Raw genomic sequence first — 21,076 nt, forward strand, 5'->3', positions numbered from 1 at the left:
ATGTTTTTAACATAATTAGAACAGACTTCAGCAGAGCGGAAACTCAAAAATCGTCATTGGGTAATAAAATTGCCAGAAAACGTTAGCCTTTAGGTTTTTTAAATAATATTTTTCTGTAGTTAATAGTGTTACAATCCCATAGTTTTTGAGAAATAGCGTTTAGTGCACGTTTTCCACTGCTTATAATATTCCATCAGCAATATCTACTGTAAGCAATATTTGACATTTACAGCAAATAATTGTAAAACACCCAATATATGTCAAGTTGTCAACTTAAGTGACAGCTGTTTTTTTTTTTTTTTAAAAAACACTCTTATAATATTATTTAAACATTTTTTGTTTGTGCAGCTTCAAACAACTACATTTAATTGTGTAAACAATATATACACTTTTATCTGAGAAACAATAGGCTAATGCACAATCATGACTTTTTTATTTGATTCCATTGTCATGTTTTCAACTCAAATTTTGTTCTTTGCCTTTGGATGGGTGTTTTTTCTCTGGCAACTCTTTAAAGACTATGAGTGTCACCACCAGACTGTGCAAGTAATATTTGCTATGACATTTTCTCTTTCTTGCACAATGTTTGAGTTGATTATCTTCGAGATTGTTGGCCTTCTAAATGCATCTTCAAGATTTTTCCACTGGAAATTCAACTTGTACAGTATGTTGTTTGTAGTTGTGTTTCTTGTGCCATTTTGCATCTCTTATTTTGTGGTCAGCAACATTAGATTTTTGCAAAGATACAAGATTGGTGCAGCTGCGATTGTTTGGGGTGTTTTTGTTTACTTTTTTTGGAAGATCGGGGATCCTTTTCCAATCCTCAGTGCCCAACATGGAATTCTTTCAATTGAACAAGTTATTAGTCGAGTTGGAGTGATAGGTGTTACTGTCATGGCTTTGCTTTCGGGCTTTGGTGCAGTAAACTGCCCATACACATACTCATCATACTTTTTAAGGCATGTAACTGATGCTGATATTCATTCCATGGAGAAAAAGTTGATGCAAACAAATGAAAGGATCATCAGCATGAAAAAAAGAATTGCAGTTGCAAAGCGAACTGCTGCAATGCAAAGAGGCTCAGAGGTGCCAGCTGGTGGCAGCATTTGGTCAAGATTCCGAACAGCAACTGCTCCATCCCCAATCCCAAGTGAAAATATCCCACAGCTGCAACAGGATGTTAACATACATGAGGAACTCAGTCGCCAACTTTTCCTGGAAACTGTTGACCTTCATGCTACTAAGCATAGGATTGAGTACTCTAAGACTTTAAAGGGGAGGTACTTTAACTTCCTAGGATATTTTTTCTCACTGTACTGCATGTGGAAAATTTTTATGTGCACTATTAACATTGTATTCAATAGAGTCGGTAAGAAGGACCCAGTAACAAAAGGGATTGAAATATTGGTGCATTATTTGGGCTTTGAATTTGATGTTGCCTTTTGGGCCCAGCATGTTTCTTTTATATTGGTTGGAGTTATGATAGTCACTTCAATCCGTGGTCTTCTAATAACATTGACCAAGTTTTTCTATGCTATCTCAAGCAGCAAATCTTCCAACATTATTGTTATGGGGTTGGCACAAATTATGGGCATGTATTTCGTGTCTTCTGTGTTGTTAATGAGGATGAACATGCCAGAATCATACAGAACCATTATCACTGAAGTTTTGGGTGCTCTCCAGTTTCAGTTCTACCACCGATGGTTTGATGTAATCTTTTTAGTAAGTGCTTTGAGCAGCATTGGATTTTTATATTTGGCCCACAAACAAGCTCCAGAAAAACATGCTGTAAAAGACTTAACACTGTCCCACTCTTTTCGTGACTAATTAATCAAATTGTTGCATACTACACTGCTACTCTATGTGTGCAATAAAACTAAAATACATTAGTTCTCGCCAAATACATGAAAGCATTGTTTTGATATTGTTTTGCATTAAAATACTTGTACACTGGTATGGTACAATTGTATTAAGTGTATCAATTGTTTATTTGTGCTATCTTGTTACTTTGCAATATCATTTTATCTTTGTTCTTTACTGTTAGTGGCACTACTGCTGGTCATGCCACATTGTAGTAATGAACAGCATTGAAAGGGTTAAGCTTGAGTGTAAAGACTTGCATGACTATCTATGTAGCCTGCCACCTGTTCTTCTAGATTCGCTATATGAACATCCAGCAACATGTATGGCAGTATTCAGGTGAAGACATACATATTAACTCAAATGATTTGAGGTTTAAAATTGACACATAAAATGGTCTTCAGATGCTATAATGTAATTTCTGGTGAAACTATGGTCAATTTAGCCTTGTTACATCCAATAAGCCCTTTATTTTTTTACAACATAACATTGATCTGATTGCTTCATTATGTTTTCTCTCACAATGTGGAATAAACTTATATCACACAAAAATAAACAGTTTTGTTGTACTTTGTAGAGAACTGCCAGAACTGGCAAAGTATTATGTTATGAGGGTCTTGTTTGTTGAACAACCAATCACAAAAGCAGCAGCCCTTTCATGGATCACAAATGATGCCAAACAGTAAGTTCTCTTTCCTGAATTTTCTGCAATGAAATAACTGGGCTTGTGTTGCAGAGACCATACCAATGCCATAAAGGCACTTTGTGATTTACATGTATGGAATGAGTCACAGCTTCAAGGAGGATTGTCATCCACTTTTACCCTAAGTTCTGTGTTTAGGCGAAATCTGAAAAAGGCTCTTCTTGGGGGGTAAGTTCCCATGTTGTATATACTGTACTGTAGCTGCAAATCAAAAGTCATTTGTCACACCTCAACAATACATTTAAACTATTTTTTTTACCCAATAAATAGTGATTTATAAATTGAAAGAATACATTTAAAGTGAACACAGTTATGCAAGATTTAGTGGTATATGGTACATTTAAAAAGGATTACAAAGTTTTTCGTGTAAACGTTTTTTAACCATTTGATGTTGGCTTGTACTTTGTGCAGTGGTGAAGCTTGGTCGAGCACAGAACATCTTGGGCCAGACAAATATGTAAAAGATGAAACTGCTCTTGAAAAATATGCTGCAGAAAGATGGGAAGTTTTGCTGCATTACCTTGTAGGATCAGAATCCACTGCAGTCATTAGCCAAGACCTAAAAGATCTTCTCTTGCAATCTCGTTTAATGAGGTAAGTACAGTATTTGTTAAGGACCAGTGATGAGTCCAGTAAAGATTAATTCTTAGTATGTACTTGGTGCTTAAATACTGGGCAAATGTTTAAATATTGTTTGTTGTTCACACAAAAAACATCAATCATTGGGAGTTTTAAGTTTTAAATTACATAACTTTTAAACTAACTTTCCCCAAAAATGTTTCATTTTACAAAAAGAAAATTTGACAAATGACATATTATGCAATACTGCACAAATGCTCCTAGCTGGGCAGAAAATTTGATTTAAGAATCCTAAATCTCTACACTTTAAATATATTAGAAACTGGACAAAATAAGTAACTGGCTGTAAAGTTTCATTGACACATAAACATTTAAACCCAGTGCATGCAGCTGTTGTGCTACCGTGGTTTAAAGTTTTCACCTTTTCTTTTTAAATTATTCTCTTCTGTTTTTAGACAAGGTGAAGAAAATGGACGAAGTTATTCAATCATTACAGCCAAAGGATTTCAGTTTCTACTACTTGACACAGCTTCCCAGGTTTAGTATGCTGCTAAATAGAGCTGCAATTAGATAATATCATTAAAAGGTTGTGCATTTTTTAGGTTTGGTTTTTTGTTCTTGAATATCTTAACTGGGTGAGAGACCGAGGAATGAATCTTGTTTCAATTCTCAGATTTCTTTTTGAACTCAGCTTTTCATCTGTGGGCAAAGTAAGGTGTTTCTTATGACATCTTTTAATTAAAAGTTTCTGTTTGGGCATTAAAACACACCTATTTACAAATGAGTATTGCTCTTCCAAAAGTTTTATTATAAATAATTGCTGCTTTGACTTTCCATACACCTATTTACCTTATTTATTTTGACACCTAAAAGTTGATTTTTTTCAGGACCTGCCCACAGATGGACGTGATGAGCATGTGTTACAGTGTCTTCAGCATTTTCGTGAAATGGGTTTAGTTATGCAGCGAAAAGTAAGTTGTTATAAACAACTAATATAATTCCCTAACTAAAATTTGACTAAAAATATGCAGAAATTGTGTTTGACCCCATCATCTTATCACAAAATTCAAAATATAAGCAATGTCAATCCGAAAAAAACTCGTTGAATCGCAGGCAGTTTTGTTTTCTACCTTGCAAATGTAAAATTCACTTTTATTTGATCTAAATAAATATGTCCAGAGAAAATCCCGTCGCTTCTACCCAACACATCTTGCCATAAACCTTGTGAACAAAACTGGAGCAGGTTCATCTTCAAGTGCTGCATCTGGAAACAAAGGTTTTATTATTGCTGAAACAAACTCACGAGTTTATGCTTACACAGGTTTGACTTTTTGAATTTCAAGTGTTTTAGGCTGTAAATATCGAATCCAACTCTTCTAGGTTTTCAATTTGATTTACTTATGTTATGAATTACCAAAACTACCGTATTAACCCTCTAAATTTGAATAATACGATAACTTTTAAGGGACTGTCTGGGTACAATGTGTTTTTACGTACAAAACAAAATACACATCACACGACTATCGAATATTGAATAACCCAAATATATGGTGTGATGTATCCTTTTATGATGTGATACACAATTTCTGTTGCTTACAACCTACAAATCAAATTTATTTGTAATAAATATGTTTGAATGTTTTTTTTTCAGAATCTGAACTTCAATATGCGATTTTGTCACTTTTTTGTGAAATGATTTACAGGTCAGTAACACACTTTGCTTATTTTAGTATAACGCCATCAATGAGCATGCTGTACTGTGACTTTGCTTCTGTTACACGCCCTGCAAAAAAATGGCATTTGCTTTTGAAACCTTAGACAAGGGTAGGTCATTGGAAACTGTTTTGATCCAGGTTTCCCAACGTGTGTGTTCTTCAGCTGACGAGGGAAAGTGTTCAAACAGCAGTGGTAAACGGGATTACAGCCGATCAAATTCTGCATTACATCAAAGCTAACGCCCATGCAGACATGTTGAAACACGTGAGAATTCGTCCCGCGCTTTTAAATGTTACGCATGAATAAGTTTCGTGCGAATTTTTATTGTGCCCTTCTTCTGTTGTTTTGAGGAAAATCTATTACGGTAACACCATAGCCGCACTTCTAGCTATTTTCTGATAGGTGGCGCAAAGGGTCCTACTAAAGTACTAAACCTACTTTCAAAACGGCATATCTCCAAAAATGCTTACTGTTACGGCTAGTATGGTCGAGGTTAGGTATTATCATTAAAAAATTAATAAAACAAACTTTAAAACGTAGATCCTAATGTCAAATTTTCAAAAACTTGTTCCCAACCGTGCCCAGCTTTAGCTGCAAAATTAATAATTCAGCAATTTGAGCCACCAATCGAAAATTAACTAAATGTGCGGTGACGTGAGTTATACAGTTAGTAGCTCTACCTTGTTTTGCAGGACCCAGTTATTCCTCCAACTCTTGCCGACCAGATTCGGCTGTGGGCGATGGAACGCGACCGACTCTCATTTCGCGAAGGTGTTCTTTACAACCAGTTCCTTACACAAAGCGATTATGAAGTGCTGCGAAACTATGCAAAGGTAATTTCCTTTTTAAATCATATATGTGTAGTTTCTATGCAGATGCTTCCCGGAACGAAAACCCGAAATAATAAATGTTGAAAAAACGGTATTTTTGATTCCGACATTTATATTTTGTTCTGGACATTTACCATGAAACAAATTGCTGGAAATTTCATTCTTTGTTCGCTTAAGACAGGGGTGGACAACCTGCGGCCCGCAGAGACGCTTGGATTTCAAAAGTACTGGCAAACGAGTCCAATTATTACATATTTTTGAGCTGATTAATGCGCCTGATGCTAGTTTTCTGCGATCTGGGAAAATGTGGCTAGAATCAAATACAAATTATACTGGTAGTTAAGCATATTTGGTAAGAAACAAAGCAAAATCACTTTGTGTGATGCACATGTGCGGCCCTTGATCCAATTTTGACATTTATAATTGGCCCTACAGTAACAATCGTTGCCCACCCCTGGCTTAAGAGTTGTAAAGCACACAAAGAGATCTTTTTTGTTATTTTCAGACCGGAACGAAATAAAATAATTCGCACAGAACGAATAACGATATTTCGTTTCGTTCCATTATGAAACACTGCTTTGAACGATTCTCACCCAGCAAATAACGTTGTATAGGTTTTTTTTGTTCAGTATTCTAAAATAACACAATTGCCACAACGTAATTTGAATTAAGCAAAATAACATCTGTGGGATAATTTTGGTAGAAATACGCTACTACAGCATTGATTTCCTTTAAATGGTTCGGCATACAGCTATTCTCGTAGAATAGATAGCACAAGTTGGCCCGAGTCTTCAACTTTAGACGTTCATCTTGCAGGATTTAGGGGCTCTCATATGGGAAAACGCAATCAAGCGGAATATGATCGTGACACGAGAGGCTCACGACCAGGTGAAAAAATTCTGGAAACGATACAAAAAAGATTCGGAGACCTGACCATGGTTTTATCATGCATCATTTCTGCAAGTTAAAAAAAGGCACATATGTTGTGATCGGCATCATGTAAGGATTTGCGAGGATAAGCAGTGGAGTTTTGTGCAGCATTTGCTTGTTGCAATGAGATTGTTTCTTTTGAAATAGTTCTGTTACGCTTCCTTGTGAAATAAAGTATAAGCCCACTTACGTAACATAGGTCGTGCCTATTGTTTTTTTTGCATACAGCTTCATCGACCGATTAGCACAATTTTGGCTTACTCTGACATAAATTTGACCTCTACAAGCTTTGGTGAAATGCCCAATAATATTATATTAATTTATGTATCTGGACACTTTAAACTGTTACACAATAAAATTTTTGTTAAACCAACTTGAAAAGGCTTTAGACTATGCTTCTTCCCAAAACATGTTTCGGCCACCTGATTTCTTTTCTTCTGATTACCCTGCGCCACAGGTTATCACAGATGAAAATGACCCATTAGGTTTGTTTGGAAATCCGCGTGTCTGAAATTAAACCTTGTTCGTAAACTTCATGAGCGATGAAACTTTGCATGGGGAGCGATTGCAACTTGGCGTGGAAGTTGTGTAGGCCTAGTCCTAGTGTTGACCAATTAGTAGGGTCGCTGTCGATTCTCTGGCGTAGTCAGTGGGTGTTCGATTCTCTGGCGTAGTCAGTGGGTGTTCGAGTCTCGAGTCATGTCCACATTAATAAGAAAAATAGAGAATTAAACTGCTGTTGCGTTGTAAAACTCGGCAATCAGCAGTAGTATTTTTCAGCCTAAACGCTACAAGGAAAATCATGTGTAAGTACTTTTTTAACAATCAAACTTTGATGAAATCCTGCACTGATTCGATTCTATCTTTTTACTACCAGTGCTGTTCGGCGATAAAACGACACCTAACCGTAAAAAAGTAAAATTTGTTCAATTTTACTTCTATGTTTTGTTTAGAAACTGGAATTGTGGCTGCGACGAGACTATTTTTATTTTATCGAAAGGCGCGAGATATTCTTTTTTTTCCAATGGCCATGAAGTTGTAACTTGTAAGATACAGTTTTCCATTTGCAGAAAAGTGAGACAGTCACACATTACCTGTGTTTTAGGTCGATCATCTGTTATTGTGTCAAATTCTTTTGCAAAAATTAACGAAGCAAAAACAGTAAAATCGTAATAACGTAACTTACTGGTAATGCAAATTTCAGTATTATGTACATACTTCGTCACTCGTCACCGTCACGTTATTTGAATTCTGTACGCAAGTAGTAGAGGGCCGTGGCAGTTAGAACTGTAAGCAATAGGGTTTGTTTGCCATATACGTTTTTGAGAATGTAAAGATTCATTATAGGATCTATTGCCAAACTTTTGCACCGAAAAATGAAGTGTATCAATGTCAATGATTATCAGAAAATTTGACCTTTCCATTGACTATTAGCCTCAAACTATCAGTTTCAGTAGAATTTACTGAATATCAAACAAAATTAAACCCCTCTGCCCACTTTGTTTCTTTTTAGATATTATATGATAGATTGTAGTAAAAATTACAAAAAAATATTCAGTATGGTCAGAAGTAAAGCTGGAGGCCTGACCCCAAGCAAAGCTCAGCCCATATTCGAAAATCATGTGTCACAGAACAACAGGCCTAATGGAAAATTATCAGTGTTTCAATCTGGAAGTTATACCAAATTCGGCGCAACTGTAAATACAAAAGACTTGGGGAACTTCTTTAAAACCAGTTCCGGGCCTGAAATTAGAAAATCGAGAAATGACATTCAGCACCTGTTTCAGGATCACTCCATTAAACATTTAAAGAACAAAAGCCTTTCACCACTCAAACACACCAATGGCTTGTCAAATAACTCTTGCTTCAGTTCACCGAATACGAATAAGATAAAAAGTCCAGAGTCAAGCCCCTTAAAGGATAAGACTGGTCAAAGCTACTACCACATTTCAAGAATGAAAGTTCAGCCAGCTTTGTATCGAAAAATGTTTGGCATTTTTAAAGAAGAAAGTGATGTCTTGGCTCGCTGGTCTGATGGCCTTTACTACTTAGGGACAGTATATAAGGTAAGTGAAGTCTAAAAAAATACAAGTAAAATTTTTTTAAAAATGAACTACGGATATTGCACTGGCTTGGCTTATAAGGTCTCATCAGTGCAGCTAGTGACAAAACGTAGGCTATGTTGGCTGGTGTAGCCATCTAAATGGCAAAGCAACTGTTTAGGAACCAAAGCAATGTCAGCTCATTGTAATTGAGTTATTGTATTAAAATTTGTACAGAATAGTATTATATTTATAAATGAAATGGCTACCACAATTAAACTAAAACCAAAGTTGATGCAATGCAGGTTACCATTGTTTGAGCTTAAGGTTGGACTGTTATCTAAAAGAGTAATAAAAATCATATATGTTTACTCTTTTTTTAACTCCTGGTTATAGGTTGATGATCTCAAGCATCAGTGTCATGTTCAGTTTGAAGACAAGTCAATATCTGCTGTCCACTTCAAAGACATGCAGTTGCTGAACAATGGCAAAAGTGATGATGATGATGATGATGGTGAAGACAGTGCAAAAGTTATTTCTGAAGAGTTGGACTCTGATGTAACTTGTACCTTATGTCGCGATGGAAAATCGGATCCACCAAATGAAATAGTGTTGTGTGATAAGTGTGGACAAGGTATCCAAATTCAATATCTATGACAAAAACATTTACTTATATTTTTGTGTTGGTCAGGGTGCCTCTGTGGTACCAATGAATGTTCTTGCAGCTGTATATGGCTTAACAATCCCTGTATGTTATGAAACAGACCTACTGTACAGTAAATTAAAATGAGCAAAACAACATTACAGGTTTAGGCTAGCCCATGACTAAAATGTCTTTCATACACAACTTTATACACTTGCATTAAAATTTAAGATTTTTGTAAATTTAGGTTTTTAAAAAATACTTAAAAGTTGCAATGTTTAGAATCAAATTTTAGACATAGTGTGAATCCTAAAAAAGGATGGCACTCCTTGAATATTTCGATATTGCTAATTTTTAGGATATCATCAGCAATGTCATGCTCCTTCCATTGATACCTCAGTGCTACATGAGGAGGATGTACCCTGGCAATGTAGAACTTGTGTATTTGCTGCTGTTGCCAAAAGGGGTGGTGCTGAATCTGAAGGGCCAGCAGGTAACATCAGTTCTGAACAATTACAACTGCTCCTATTTTTTAGAAATATTTGTGCCAAGTAAAGTAGTAGTTAGTAGGGCCAAAAGTAGGATTGACACTAATAGCTTAAATATGTTTTTAAGCCGCTGCACTAAAAGTCATGAAACAAGTCCTTCCATATGATATTTCTTCACTGTCTTGGTGTAAAGGACATAAAGTCAACACTGAAGAGGTACTTGTATAGTAAGCCCAAATCCATGTTTCCTAGCCCTTGCTGCACTAAACATACATTGATTTAGGTTTATTGTTATTGTGGTGGCCCTGGCGATTGGTATTTAAAAATGCTACAATGTTGTCGATGTCAACAGTGGTTCCATGAAGGTAAATACTTGCTGTATTTATAAACTAGAATATACAACATTTTAAAATAGCAGTGAAGGAAGTGTTTCCCATTAAATCAACCTACAATTGTTTTGGAGCAATACATGTATATGCCTATCCAGTTCCAGTTTTTTTTTCCAAAATAAAATACAGTAATAGGTTAACACTTACATGTAAAACTACTTCTTCATGGCAATTTTTAGTTAGAGCATCACTTTAATACTGTTCTTGAATGTACCTAATTAATGCAGTGGCTTTTAACATACAGTCATGACATTCACATTTTTTTAGCTAACTTGCCAAACTTTTCTCTCTATTTTAGCTTGTATCCAATGTTTGAAAACCGCTATACTCTATGGAGATCGTTTTTATATCTTTGTGTGTGCCTTGTGCAATGAAGGAGAGGAGTATGTGCATAGATTGCCCATGAGGTGGTGAGTATCATACCTGTATCTGTCACCAAATGTTTAGGTCATTTAGTAACATTTCAAAAACAGAAAGAGTAGTATGTTGGAAGTAAAGTCTAATCTATATTTTTGTAGGGTGGATGTTGTCCATCTTGTCCTGTACAATGTCACGATTGCCAAAACCTTAAAATACTATGATTTCTATGGGGCAATAATGCCATTCTTTGCACAGAACTGGGAGTCACTGCAACTTGGAGATGTAAGTCTTTAAAAAAATGCTGCAATCCATAGCTGTTTCTGTTCCAGCACTTAACATTTTTATTTGTGAATATCTTGCTTTAATACAAGGATTTTAAAAAATGACACTTTTTTAATATTGTTTTTTTTTAATTTTCTTTGCGACTTTTTTTGGATAAACTGTGAAATCAATATTAAAACTGAGTGTGTATATTTTCTTACAGCTTGTTCATGAAGCATCTACGAGAAGCCAGTTGAAAGACAGGGTTATAGAAACACTTCAAAATAATAGAACCAGGTATAATGTACATTATTTTTTAAACTTTGTAGAAGTTTCTTTGAAATACAGTACGGTCTGTAATTAAAAAAGGTATGTAATAACATAATTATGGTACATAAATAAAAAAGTATAGTTACTGTCTTAAAAAGCACAATTACGACAAAACATTTTCGGTTTCTTACCAAAAAGTATGATGTCCTGCATGGGTTGTCGCCAATCCAATCGACCTGCTTTGGCGATGCTCTGTTTGTAGCAGTAGAAAAAATGTAACCACGAACAGGAAGTTAAACAATGCGCTGCAAAATGCCAGGATTTGATTGATTTTTGGAGTGTTTGAAAGAAAACGAGTTCGCGTGTGAAGGCTGGTTTTTTTGAAAAAACAACACAAACAAGCGGAAAAAAAAAACGAAAACAAAACCAGCAAAGCTAAAGTTAAACAAAAGTGCTTGAATATCCTACCTTGTTTACCACGCGTGCCAGGGTTGCTGCTAACTTTCCATTGGCCAAAACTTTAATATTCATGCATGTTATACAGTTATGACGCTAGAACTATCCAACTCGTTCTATACGCACTAGTTTTTATATAGGAGACAACATTTTATTGTTAAAATAAAATATTCAGCGATCAACCTAATTGAACGAGAACAAAACAGTATTGTTTCTCGGGCTGAACGCATTTTCAGTTTCTTTGAACAACATATTTCTTAGGATCAGTGGTGGGATTCACCCGGTTCGCACTGGTTCTATAGAACCGTCTCACGAAATTTTATGAGATCAGCGAACCGGCTATCATTACTGGTTACTGTCAACGGACTTTTTGTAACAGAACCGGCTGCAAAATATGACTTTTGTGATAGAACCGGCTGTAAAAAAAATTAAATCCCACCTTAGGATGCAATTCATTCTTGTGCCTTACCTTAAAAGCAAGCAGTGGCAACAAGTATATGATGCTTATGGACAGATTTCAATGTGGGAGCGAAACAAAAAAGGCAAAGATGAGTTGGGGCCTACGTACCCGTTCGCCCCCCGTTCCCCCATCAGTGAGTGTACCCAGCTGCGGGTTAATCAATGACGAGTTGCTGGCGTCAATGGATCTACGTCATGGCTCAGTTTTATTAAGGTAAGTTTGAACGAATGTATCTGTATGTGCTGTTTTGTGCGAAGCAAACTTCTCATTCTGGCGTTAGCGTTGTCTGTCGCAGTTTTTTTTCATTAGACTGTATTCACTTTTTTTAAAGTGTATCGAAGTTTCGTTTGGCCGAGCCATTATTATGGGCAATTTCGGCCCGAACTTAGTTAATATGTGGGCATCATGTTTTTTCTGTAGAGTTGTTTGCAAAGTATTTATTGTTTTGTACAGTTCGTACAATGTATTTGTCCTAAACGACTTAACTTGCGTTAAATAGAATTGGTAGTGGCAGTTATAATTTTTTGTATTGGAGCCACTGATTCGGTGTCGTTAAACTTATTGCCACAAACCCCTTTGTGGAAACAAACGGGCTAAAATCCATCCTGCAAGTGTTCCGTTTCATCGTGCAGAAGGGTAAACAGAGTTGATGACCGGCTTAATTTAAACCAGCGGTTCTCAGCCTTTTTGCCTTTGCGCACCCTTTTCGATACTCTTCAAGCTAATCGCGGACCCCTGTGAAGGCTTTGGTGTTTTTTTGTCTTTTTTTATTACCAAGCAATCAAAACAGGGTGCAGAATACACAAACCACGTTTGGTTTAGTACCAACATTTAAATCGCTTTGTCTGGGTTGCGACATCGGAAATCAACAAGAAAGACCATTGCGCTGTGATTGGACGTTGCTTGTCACTGACAATCTATACCTCTGTTGCATCACAATGGGGTTTATATGTTCCATTTTGGTTTTTTGTCAATGAAGAATGTTTTAAACAAGTTTCATGCTACTTTTAAACGCTGAAACTTTTTTTAAAATAGCGCTTTATGAATCTCCATGTGTGCAAAATTAGGAAGTTGTCGTGGACCCGCTAAAAACGCTATGCGGACCCCCGGTTGAGAACCACTGATTTAAACTGTCACGGAAAATGGAGTGTTTTCTTCAATTTTATGTTAACTTCACCTTGTCGCAAAATTTTTGGAATTGGTTTGGTTTGATGAATGTTTTGTTTTGTCGTGTATGCGAAGTGGCCGAACCAAAAATCATCATCAGTTATGTTTTTAGTGATTCTCCTACTCCCCTTAAACGCAGCGCCCCGGGTGATCAGGGATCGCCAACACCGAAGAAAAAGAAAGAATCAATCGAGGTAAGAATAGGAAACTGTAATGTAAGGAGGTTCAATTTATGACTATATACTACAAAAATTAAAAAAAGGGTTTATATTGACCGATAGTACGTACACTATCTAGAAAACAAATTCATTGTGTGTAGAAAAGATTTTCATCCCAAATTTTTGCTTGTTGGTTGGAGTCTAGGTTTGTTTTTGAATCGAAACAATCACAAATACATTCTTTCTACATAACTTTACACTCTAAAAATATGCGCTTTGCTGAACAACATCTGAATAATGGTTCCTTTTTTTTCATTTGTAGGGCGAGTGGACGTCAAAAAACTTGTTGGACAACTTCCACGACACTTCTAATGACAATATATTTGACAGGTATGTCAGGAGACAGACAATGTATTACCGATTTGATATAATTTAAGTGCAAACGCCGACCTTTATTTCGACACGGTTGGAACCGCTCGATTAATTGCAATGTACATAATTTTTATTATTGCCCCGAAGTCTGCACATCTAAGCTACTAAGATTTGTTAATTGGCTATGTTTAAGTTATGTCCTTGTCTTTGTCGGCAGATTTTCGTTTGGATCCCGTCGGAGCTCCGTCAAATCTTCCGAAACTTCCACTAGGTACAGTATAAAATCACACCAAAGTTAGAATTTATAATTGACTAGATTTTTTAACTAGACGCTGCTGTCATAAGCAAATATTTACAATAAAACACTGCCACATGATTTGGTCACAAAAACGTACTTTTGAAAATCAAAAAAATCAAATTATTTAATTCAAAAACAATATTGCGACTAATCTATAGTAAGACACAATATCTCGAGTTTGCTTGGTGAAACAGAAATGAAATTTCCTATTGTAAAAGACCCGAAACTCAAAACATTATTACAGCGTTGAAGAAATGCCAAAGCGTCGGAGAGGACGACCCCGCAAAGACCAGGTTGTTCCTCCAAAACCGAATGGAACTCGGGGACGTGGAAGGCCATCTAGTGGTGGAGTGAAACTGAAACGACGTAAACGCCAGTCTTCGTTCAGCAGTGAAGCTTCAAGCAATATTCCAGTGGTTGACCTTTTGCGAGAATCCTCGTCGAATGGAGAAGTTGATCCATTTGCTTCAGCGTAAGTGTTAGGTTTTAACTTGGTTATGTTTGGCTGTGGCTTTTTAGTCAAAAATTTGTTTTTTGGTTTGGCTCTGTATTATTCTTGCTGTGTGAGAGAGATCCATCGCTCTGATTAGGATTTTGGGATGGTAGGTTACACGTTTTTCTGGCCCAAACTAATTGGTTCCATGGTACAGTGAAGGGTGGTCCAAGGGCGATATTAGGGTTTGGTATATGCTTGGCGGGCCACAAAGAAGAAACCTCTTAAAAGGACTGACGACCTACATATTATTACAACAAACCCATCTGCTAGCACTCAACTGTTTCAAAATGTGCTGATGTTTCCAACAAAGAGGAAATAAATGAAGACGTCTATATCTTCACAAAGAGCGCAAACGCGACTAATACCTTACAATGCATATTGACTTGCTATTGGACTATGAGCGTATTATTTGGGGCTGTGGCTACTAATAGTGTTCGCAGGCCGCACAAAAACAACCGGCGGGCCGCGCCCCAGTTTTTTGACCACCCTAGTATAGTGTTTCGTAATGGCACAGTAACTAAGCAACTTCGGCACCCCCATATAACTTGCTTGGCAACATTATTCAACTTTCTAATGCATTACCAGGCGGGATTCAAACGACAAAGATCTACGCCGTACGATGGCGCGCTATTTCGGAGCGGAAGGCCGCATTGCTTGTGGCGAACGATATCGGGTTTTAGCCAAGCGAGTTGTGAACGAACCCGGGGGTAAGTCCCCACGGGTGGAGTACCTTATCGAGTGGGAAGGATTCACTGCTCGCCAACTTCACGAGTCCACTCACTCACGTTGATGCAGATTCGATCCTATATCGTTGTGCAAAATAGCGCCGGTGTTTGAAAGTTTGTTGCCTCATTTGCCCTATGGTATAAGTCTGCCTTGATTTTTGAATTCTGGATCAAGTACGCCAATATTTGGGTTGGGGTTGGGCCCCTTCCTTGATATAATTCGATTATATGCTGCTTACATATTTTGCCACCTCGTCCAATATTGTTTATGTTTGTAGACAATGCGCAAGTTTCTTCACAGAGCCAATTCCTTGTTGCTTACCATCAGTAAAACAACAGCTACATTTGGCAATGTGCACTGTACCTGTCAAAATTATGTTCAAACAGAGTAAACAAAATTTCTACCCTTTTTAGGAGCCTTGTATATTCATTTAAGTATCATGCAAAAGTGCTTAAATTTGCTGAGTTAGAAGGCAATTTTTTTTCTGCCATTTTTCTACCTCGGCGGAAATCGGGTCAAATTTACAAACCTTGATATGTCATGTCGTTTGCTGCTGTTGCAGGGAGTCTTTTAACCTTTTATTGGACATTTATGGTTTGTCGGCAATAATGTTTTCCTTTTTCCTATATGCCTGTTATTGTGTGTTCTAGCGATTTATAAAGAACGCGGCTGCATAAAAGCATCGCCCAGGTTATAACTTGAGTTAATGAAGTCTCGGTACGTTTTTTAGATTCTAAAACAGTGGTTCCAACCTGGGGTTCGAGGACCCCCAAGGGATCCGTGAGATGGTTTGCGGGGGTCCGTGGAGGCAAACATTTGCAGTAGCATTAACAGCAGTACAATATTTTTAAGTTCCCAAACCGTTTTTACAATTCTGCATATGAGTGCAAATTACTGTTTAGCAAACACTTGGATCAGGAAAGTGATTGTTACCTCTATTGTGACATCACAATACACATTAGGTATAGAACTTATGCTTTGTTTCATTAACAATACACATTAGCAATAGAACCTATAAGTATTGTACACAAGAAAATTTATGTCTTTGTTGCATTGACTGCTACTGTACAGAAATGTATTGAGATTAAAGGACTGTGAAGGTTGATTGAATTCTGCCCCTAAAAGCGAAAGTATAATAACGTATAATGCAGGAAACGAAAAACATAACAAGACTAAATTACGTTGGGGGTCCGCGGACCTATAAAATTTGTTAAAGGGGTCCATGACTACAAAAAGGTTGGGTACCACTGTTCTAAAACATTATAAATCTGAACTTGGGCAACAGTCATAGCTAGGATTGCTATATTTGTCAGTGTAGTTCCGTGTTAAAAAGCATGGAATTACAGAACGGGGCTGTAACGTATAATTGTTACGTCATATGAAATCCAGACAGTGATATCGGAACGAATAATTGTTAGACTTCAGATTTTTTACGTTATCCAATCTTGAGCTGATACTAATTGTGAAACCTTTTGTTGCGAAAATTTGCACATCAGCAAGTTAATAAACTAGTGGGGTTTGGTGCTTCTTACACTATGTAAAAAAGCACAGTCACGGATTTAGTTGCATCTTATAAAGCCTGTGAAAGGCAAAAAAAGATGTCTCAATTCTTTGAGCTGCAAAATCAACAGAACACACCATATGCTTTCTGTTTTTGCGCATGTAATTACTAGTGCAACAATCAAAATAAAGCAAATATATCGGATAATTTGCGACAAAGTGTTTTGTCACCAACATCACGACGCTGGTCGGGTAACCAAAGATACAGCCTGCTTTATAACTCACTTTCCTGCCAGTACATCTCTTGGTCTGCTCGTTTAGCTTTTGCGGCAAACTCGTGATAGAAACCAACCAATCAGGAAACACCTTTCAATCCTCGCCATCGTCAAACTTCCAACCGAACTGCGATTCAGCGATCCGGACCAACAGAAGGTAGAGGCCTATCATGCAAAACACGACCGGGATCGCTGCAGCAAAAAGGAAAATTCCAAGGAAAACAGAAATCACGATGTAGAGAGGTTCGTCCGGACAGGTGAGATAGTCTTCGGGAACGCTTGCAATTGTACGACCCACAACCTTACGTAGTCGGTTTGATGGTCCAGCACACACAGTAGGCGATGCCTTTGGATCTAGCTCCGAGATTTTTGATTTTACAATGTCCAAAACGGCGTTGCTTTGAGCAAATAAACTGACAGACTGGATATCAGCGTCTAGTTGGATTGGACTTTTGCGCAACAAGCGTAAAAAGGGTACAATCTCGCAGTTGCAGTTAATCGGGTTGCCGTAGAGCCAGAGATAGCGCAAAGAGTGTACACCAGGAGACGACCCTGATATTGAAAATTTGTCTAACGAGCAACCGTTAAGAAAAAGGTAACGCAGGCTTGGCACTGGTGTTAGACTGTCTTGTTCGACTATTCTAAGGAATGGATTATTGTGTAGAAAAAGATACTCAAGGCTCGTTAGCCCCGAGAAACTGTTAAAAGTCAGTCGGTCAAGTTCATTGTGAGAAAGATCGAGAAACTTCAGGTTGGAGAGTGTTTCAAAGCTGCCGAATGGGTAAAGACGGAGTCGGTTGAAACTTAAATCAAGAATTTCTAACCGCTTGAGGCGTCCAAGAGCAAATCGGTCATCGGCTGTCAGGTTGCGTATGAGGTTTGAAGCTATTCTGAGTTCTTTTATGGTTCGTGGTACACGATGGGGAATTCGAACGAAGCTATTCCCATTGAGTCTATGGAAAATGGCAAATTTTTACCTTTTATTCACTTCTTTAGCTAAATATACAAGCTACAGTTATAGCCTACACGTTTGGTGGAGACATTGGGCAAAAATATCATTACTCACGTTAAAACCAACAAGTTGGAATCTCTCTCAAACGCGGTTGGCGGAAATGAAGTCAAACTGTTGAAGGATAAATCAAGCTCATTGAGGTTTTCCAATCCTTTGAAGATCAATGGCGGCAAGCTTGTGATGAGACACTTTGACAGGTCAAGCCTACCAACCTGACTGTAATACAGTAAAACGAATTTCTTTTAAATAGTAGCCTAAATTTGCAGTTCAGTTGATGGTTGTAAGTCGGGCCTAGCCTTTCGGGTAAGGTTCGTGTTTAAAATCAAACAAAAAAGTACTTGATTCGGCATGACTTTATGAATGGACTTATTTGTGTCCTATGCACACTTTCGGGCCTGATTCAAAAGCTTGTTTCAGGTTTGTAAGCGGACCTGGGATTTGTCCTGTGGTTTGGGCCTGTATTTGCGTTTGGGTCGAGTTCGGACCCAAATTTCAATCCTGCTTACAACTCTGCTTTATCAAATAAGGTTTGAAGCTTGTTTTTTTTACTACTCAAGGCTACAGTTTTAAGCGTAATTTAAGACTCAGTTTTCAAAACGCGGGAATATAACTGACGACCCACCTCACTCCAGCAAAAGAATCAGTAAAAATGTTTTTTCCAAACGGATTTCCTCCCAACAGCAGTGTACTAAGGTTGCTAAATTCGGACGTTGATTTGTCTGGAGGGCCGAAACATGTCGGTATCCTGTGTAAGTTGTTGTCTGCAAAAACACACTACCGTTATTTGTGGGCTGCAAAGGCTAAAATATACTGAAAATTGGGATCAAGTCTATGTGGTAAAATTTCTCGATGCAAATCGTACACTATAGGTCGAAGACTTTTTGGGCTTGAGTCAAGTTTTTTGACCTGGTAAAAGCAGTTTAAGCAGCAAAAAGGGGATGGGGCTTTAAAGAGAAAGATCTGATGGTACTGCCCGAAGCAGCCTGACATAGTGATAATCGTTCAATTTGTTCGTTTCGTTTTATCCTAGGTGGCCGTTATGCTCGCAATGAGTCTTCAATATCAAGCTGCCTGTTATAGCAAGTCCGTTATAAAATATTTTATTTGACTTCATAGACAATGGGAGACTTGGATTTAGTTTTTTTTTTTTGGGGGGGGGGGGGGGGGGTAGGAGGAATTAAATTTCTCCAAAAAGTGAGAAGAATCGGAGCCCAATAATAAAATGAAAGGTTCATGCCACAAAACTGACCTTTCAAGTTGAGAAATTTTAGCGGTGAGGACCTGACAGCCAGATGTCCCATCGTACTGACGTTGAAAGCAGCTAAATCAATATCTTGAATGTCGTTTTGGTCTAATTTTAGATCCACAAGCCTTGTTTGACTTCTAAAAGTGTTTCGCGGTATCCTGGTTATCAGATTTCGGCTAAGATCAATGGAACTCGCATGCCAGGCGTCGTGCAGCAGTTTTGTGGTAGGCACTGTGGTAAGGTCAAGAGCACGGCAATTGACTCTCAGCGCTTGATCACCAGCGTCATCCAGTGGTGGTACATCACGTGAACACTCGCACACGTCAGCGCATGTGTACTGCTGGAGCTTCGCGTTGCTGGAAGCCACGAGAGACACCGCAACCCAGGCGAAAAAGAACATTGTTTTTATGCTCAGCACATGTCGTATATAAGTTCTGTAGCTACCCTGCTGCAAAATAGAAGGTTTAACATTTAAAAGTTAAAATTTACGCAGTAGATAGGTGTATTACGGTAATACACGCTTTTACTATAAATGTTCGCCGAATTTACACAAACACTCATTTTGTTATAGTTTCAAGATCGTGCCTTCCAAGCCATAACAATACAGTGAGAATTTCAGCAAAAATAACCAACACACCTTGATACACATGAACCATTACCTGGATGTTCCATATATCCAAACTAAACGCTACAAAACAGCATAACCGTTAGGATAAGTGACAACATCATTAAACTGGGATGATGTATATAGTAATGCTTTAATCTGCAGCTGTGCGGCTTCTATCCTTTTAAGGCTACAATGGGATTATAAACATGGGCGTCCGCAGCGGGGGGCAAGAGGGGGCACGTGCCCTGTGTCAAACAGGCATTATGTGATATCTTCACTGAATTTGTTGTTACATCTGATGAGGTTCGTCAATGTAAATCCTACTTCCGTTAAAAAGTATTTGCCAATCACCACATACTTCAGTGATGTTTAATATTGTGTTTATTGTATTATTTTGCTACTTTGGGATTGGCGAAAATGAGTAGCACAGTCAGATGATTTTTGTTCTGAAATACCGTTTATCGAACGGCGATGTTACGATAGTTTTGCCCTCCCCCGTATTTTTTCCTGCGGACGCCCATGATTATAAATCTGATACCATTCACTACAATGCTTGCTGCCTGATTTAGGCCTACTCCGCTACAATGCAACTCATTTTTACTAAACTGGGAGTTGTTTTGCAACCTTTTTTGTTTACCAATTTCACAAATCGGCAACTTTGAGACACTCGTGTACAATACCTATTAATTTGGGACTTGTTTACCTAAAACTGTATGTTTGCAAGTATAGGCTATAGACATTGTGAATTGGTGGTTTTAGGCTCGCACACTCAACTAGTGCGACTGATAAACTGACAAACCAGTAAGATAGACGACCTTGTAGGCACAGTTGTCTTGTAATCCGCAACTTATCAATCTGCACAAAAATATTCTCTCTTTCCATGACCTCATCTCTCTTCATCAGTTAGTCAACATTTTGTTATGCCCTGAGGTTAACTTATATTTAACCCATTTAAGAAACATAATAACTATTCATCTATTTTCAATTACAAATTGGATTTTCAACAAGAAACAATTTTAAATCAGTCACGCCTTTATGAATAAATTTACGATAGCCGACATAAAAATGTTCAGAAAAAAGGTTCGGCAAAACCAGTTTTTTAAAGGAGGTATTAACAATACCCGCCGCTGAAACCAAAAACCAGAATCAGTTAATTTGGCTCATTGGTTGGCATTTTAAAATATTTATATATTTAACAAACAGTGACATCTGCGCAACAGACAACGGGTAAA

At 37.6% G+C, this 21,076-nt stretch overlaps 4 protein-coding genes across 4 annotated transcripts; 3 read left to right on the forward strand and 1 right to left on the reverse strand.

The window, feature by feature from the left end:
- Window positions 1-341: 341 nt before the first annotated feature.
- Window positions 342-2,044, forward strand: LOC145204009 (Golgi pH regulator-like). The gene has a single exon (XM_080076403.1). The coding sequence runs from the start codon at window positions 424-426 to the stop codon at window positions 1,825-1,827; it is 1,404 nt and encodes a 467-aa protein (XP_079932529.1). The 5' UTR covers window positions 342-423; the 3' UTR covers window positions 1,828-2,044.
- A 33-nt stretch (window positions 2,045-2,077) lies between these two features.
- LOC145204010 (general transcription factor IIH subunit 4-like) lies at window positions 2,078-6,812 on the forward strand. The gene is made up of 12 exons (XM_080076404.1): window positions 2,078-2,199; window positions 2,438-2,542; window positions 2,597-2,731; window positions 2,975-3,157; window positions 3,598-3,679; window positions 3,745-3,852; window positions 4,030-4,113; window positions 4,322-4,463; window positions 4,794-4,845; window positions 4,996-5,122; window positions 5,551-5,691; window positions 6,505-6,812. The coding sequence occupies exons 1-12, from the start codon at window positions 2,078-2,080 to the stop codon at window positions 6,619-6,621; spliced, it is 1,398 nt and encodes a 465-aa protein (XP_079932530.1). The 3' UTR covers window positions 6,622-6,812.
- A 1,296-nt stretch (window positions 6,813-8,108) lies between these two features.
- LOC145204006 (metal-response element-binding transcription factor 2-like) lies at window positions 8,109-15,901 on the forward strand. Its single transcript, XM_080076401.1, has 14 exons — window positions 8,109-8,684; window positions 9,057-9,294; window positions 9,662-9,796; window positions 9,919-10,007; window positions 10,075-10,156; window positions 10,479-10,590; window positions 10,699-10,822; window positions 11,025-11,098; window positions 12,042-12,200; window positions 13,267-13,348; window positions 13,635-13,702; window positions 13,902-13,955; window positions 14,227-14,454; window positions 15,064-15,901. Exons 1-14 carry the CDS (start codon window positions 8,139-8,141, stop codon window positions 15,266-15,268), a joined length of 2,196 nt encoding a protein of 731 aa, XP_079932527.1. The 5' UTR covers window positions 8,109-8,138; the 3' UTR covers window positions 15,269-15,901.
- A 948-nt stretch (window positions 15,902-16,849) lies between these two features.
- On the reverse strand, window positions 16,850-19,938 carry LOC145204007 (uncharacterized). Its single transcript, XM_080076402.1, has 4 exons — window positions 19,241-19,938; window positions 18,614-18,752; window positions 18,046-18,207; window positions 16,850-17,932 (listed from the first exon to the last, which is right to left on the reverse strand). The coding sequence occupies exons 1-4, from the start codon at window positions 19,635-19,637 to the stop codon at window positions 17,074-17,076; spliced, it is 1,557 nt and encodes a 518-aa protein (XP_079932528.1). The 5' UTR covers window positions 19,638-19,938; the 3' UTR covers window positions 16,850-17,073.
- Between the last annotated feature and the right edge of the window lie 1,138 nt (window positions 19,939-21,076).

This window comes from Phallusia mammillata, chromosome 8 (assembly GCF_965637545.1).
Source record: "Phallusia mammillata chromosome 8, kaPhaMamm4.hap1.1, whole genome shotgun sequence".
Taxonomy (NCBI): domain Eukaryota; kingdom Metazoa; phylum Chordata; class Ascidiacea; order Phlebobranchia; family Ascidiidae; genus Phallusia; species Phallusia mammillata.

What these genes read in the sequence shown, in the direction of transcription:
- LOC145204007 (XM_080076402.1), bottom strand. Translation starts at nt 19,637, where the DNA reads ATGTTCTTTTTCGCCTGGGTTGCGGTGTCTCTCGTGGCTTCCAGCAAC. An exon ending in AAAATTTCTCAACTTGAAAG is followed by an intron (nt 18,753 to 19,240) that starts GTCAGTTTTGTG and finishes GTGTTTTTGCAG; the next exon opens with ACAACAACTTACACAGGATA. An exon ending in GATTCTTTTGCTGGAGTGAG is followed by an intron (nt 18,208 to 18,613) that starts GTGGGTCGTCAG and finishes ACTGTATTACAG; the next exon opens with TCAGGTTGGTAGGCTTGACC.
- LOC145204010 (XM_080076404.1), top strand. Translation starts at nt 2,078, where the DNA reads ATGAACAGCATTGAAAGGGTTAAGCTTGAGTGTAAAGACTTGCATGAC. An exon ending in TTGCAATCTCGTTTAATGAG is followed by an intron (nt 3,158 to 3,597) that starts GTAAGTACAGTA and finishes TTCTGTTTTTAG; the next exon opens with ACAAGGTGAAGAAAATGGAC. An exon ending in ATGCAGACATGTTGAAACAC is followed by an intron (nt 5,123 to 5,550) that starts GTGAGAATTCGT and finishes CTTGTTTTGCAG; the next exon opens with GACCCAGTTATTCCTCCAAC.
- LOC145204006 (XM_080076401.1), top strand. Translation starts at nt 8,139, where the DNA reads ATGATAGATTGTAGTAAAAATTACAAAAAAATATTCAGTATGGTCAGA. An exon ending in AAAAGAAAGAATCAATCGAG is followed by an intron (nt 13,349 to 13,634) that starts GTAAGAATAGGA and finishes TTTCATTTGTAG; the next exon opens with GGCGAGTGGACGTCAAAAAA. An exon ending in TCTTCCGAAACTTCCACTAG is followed by an intron (nt 13,956 to 14,226) that starts GTACAGTATAAA and finishes ACATTATTACAG; the next exon opens with CGTTGAAGAAATGCCAAAGC.
- LOC145204009 (XM_080076403.1), top strand. Translation starts at nt 424, where the DNA reads ATGACTTTTTTATTTGATTCCATTGTCATGTTTTCAACTCAAATTTTG.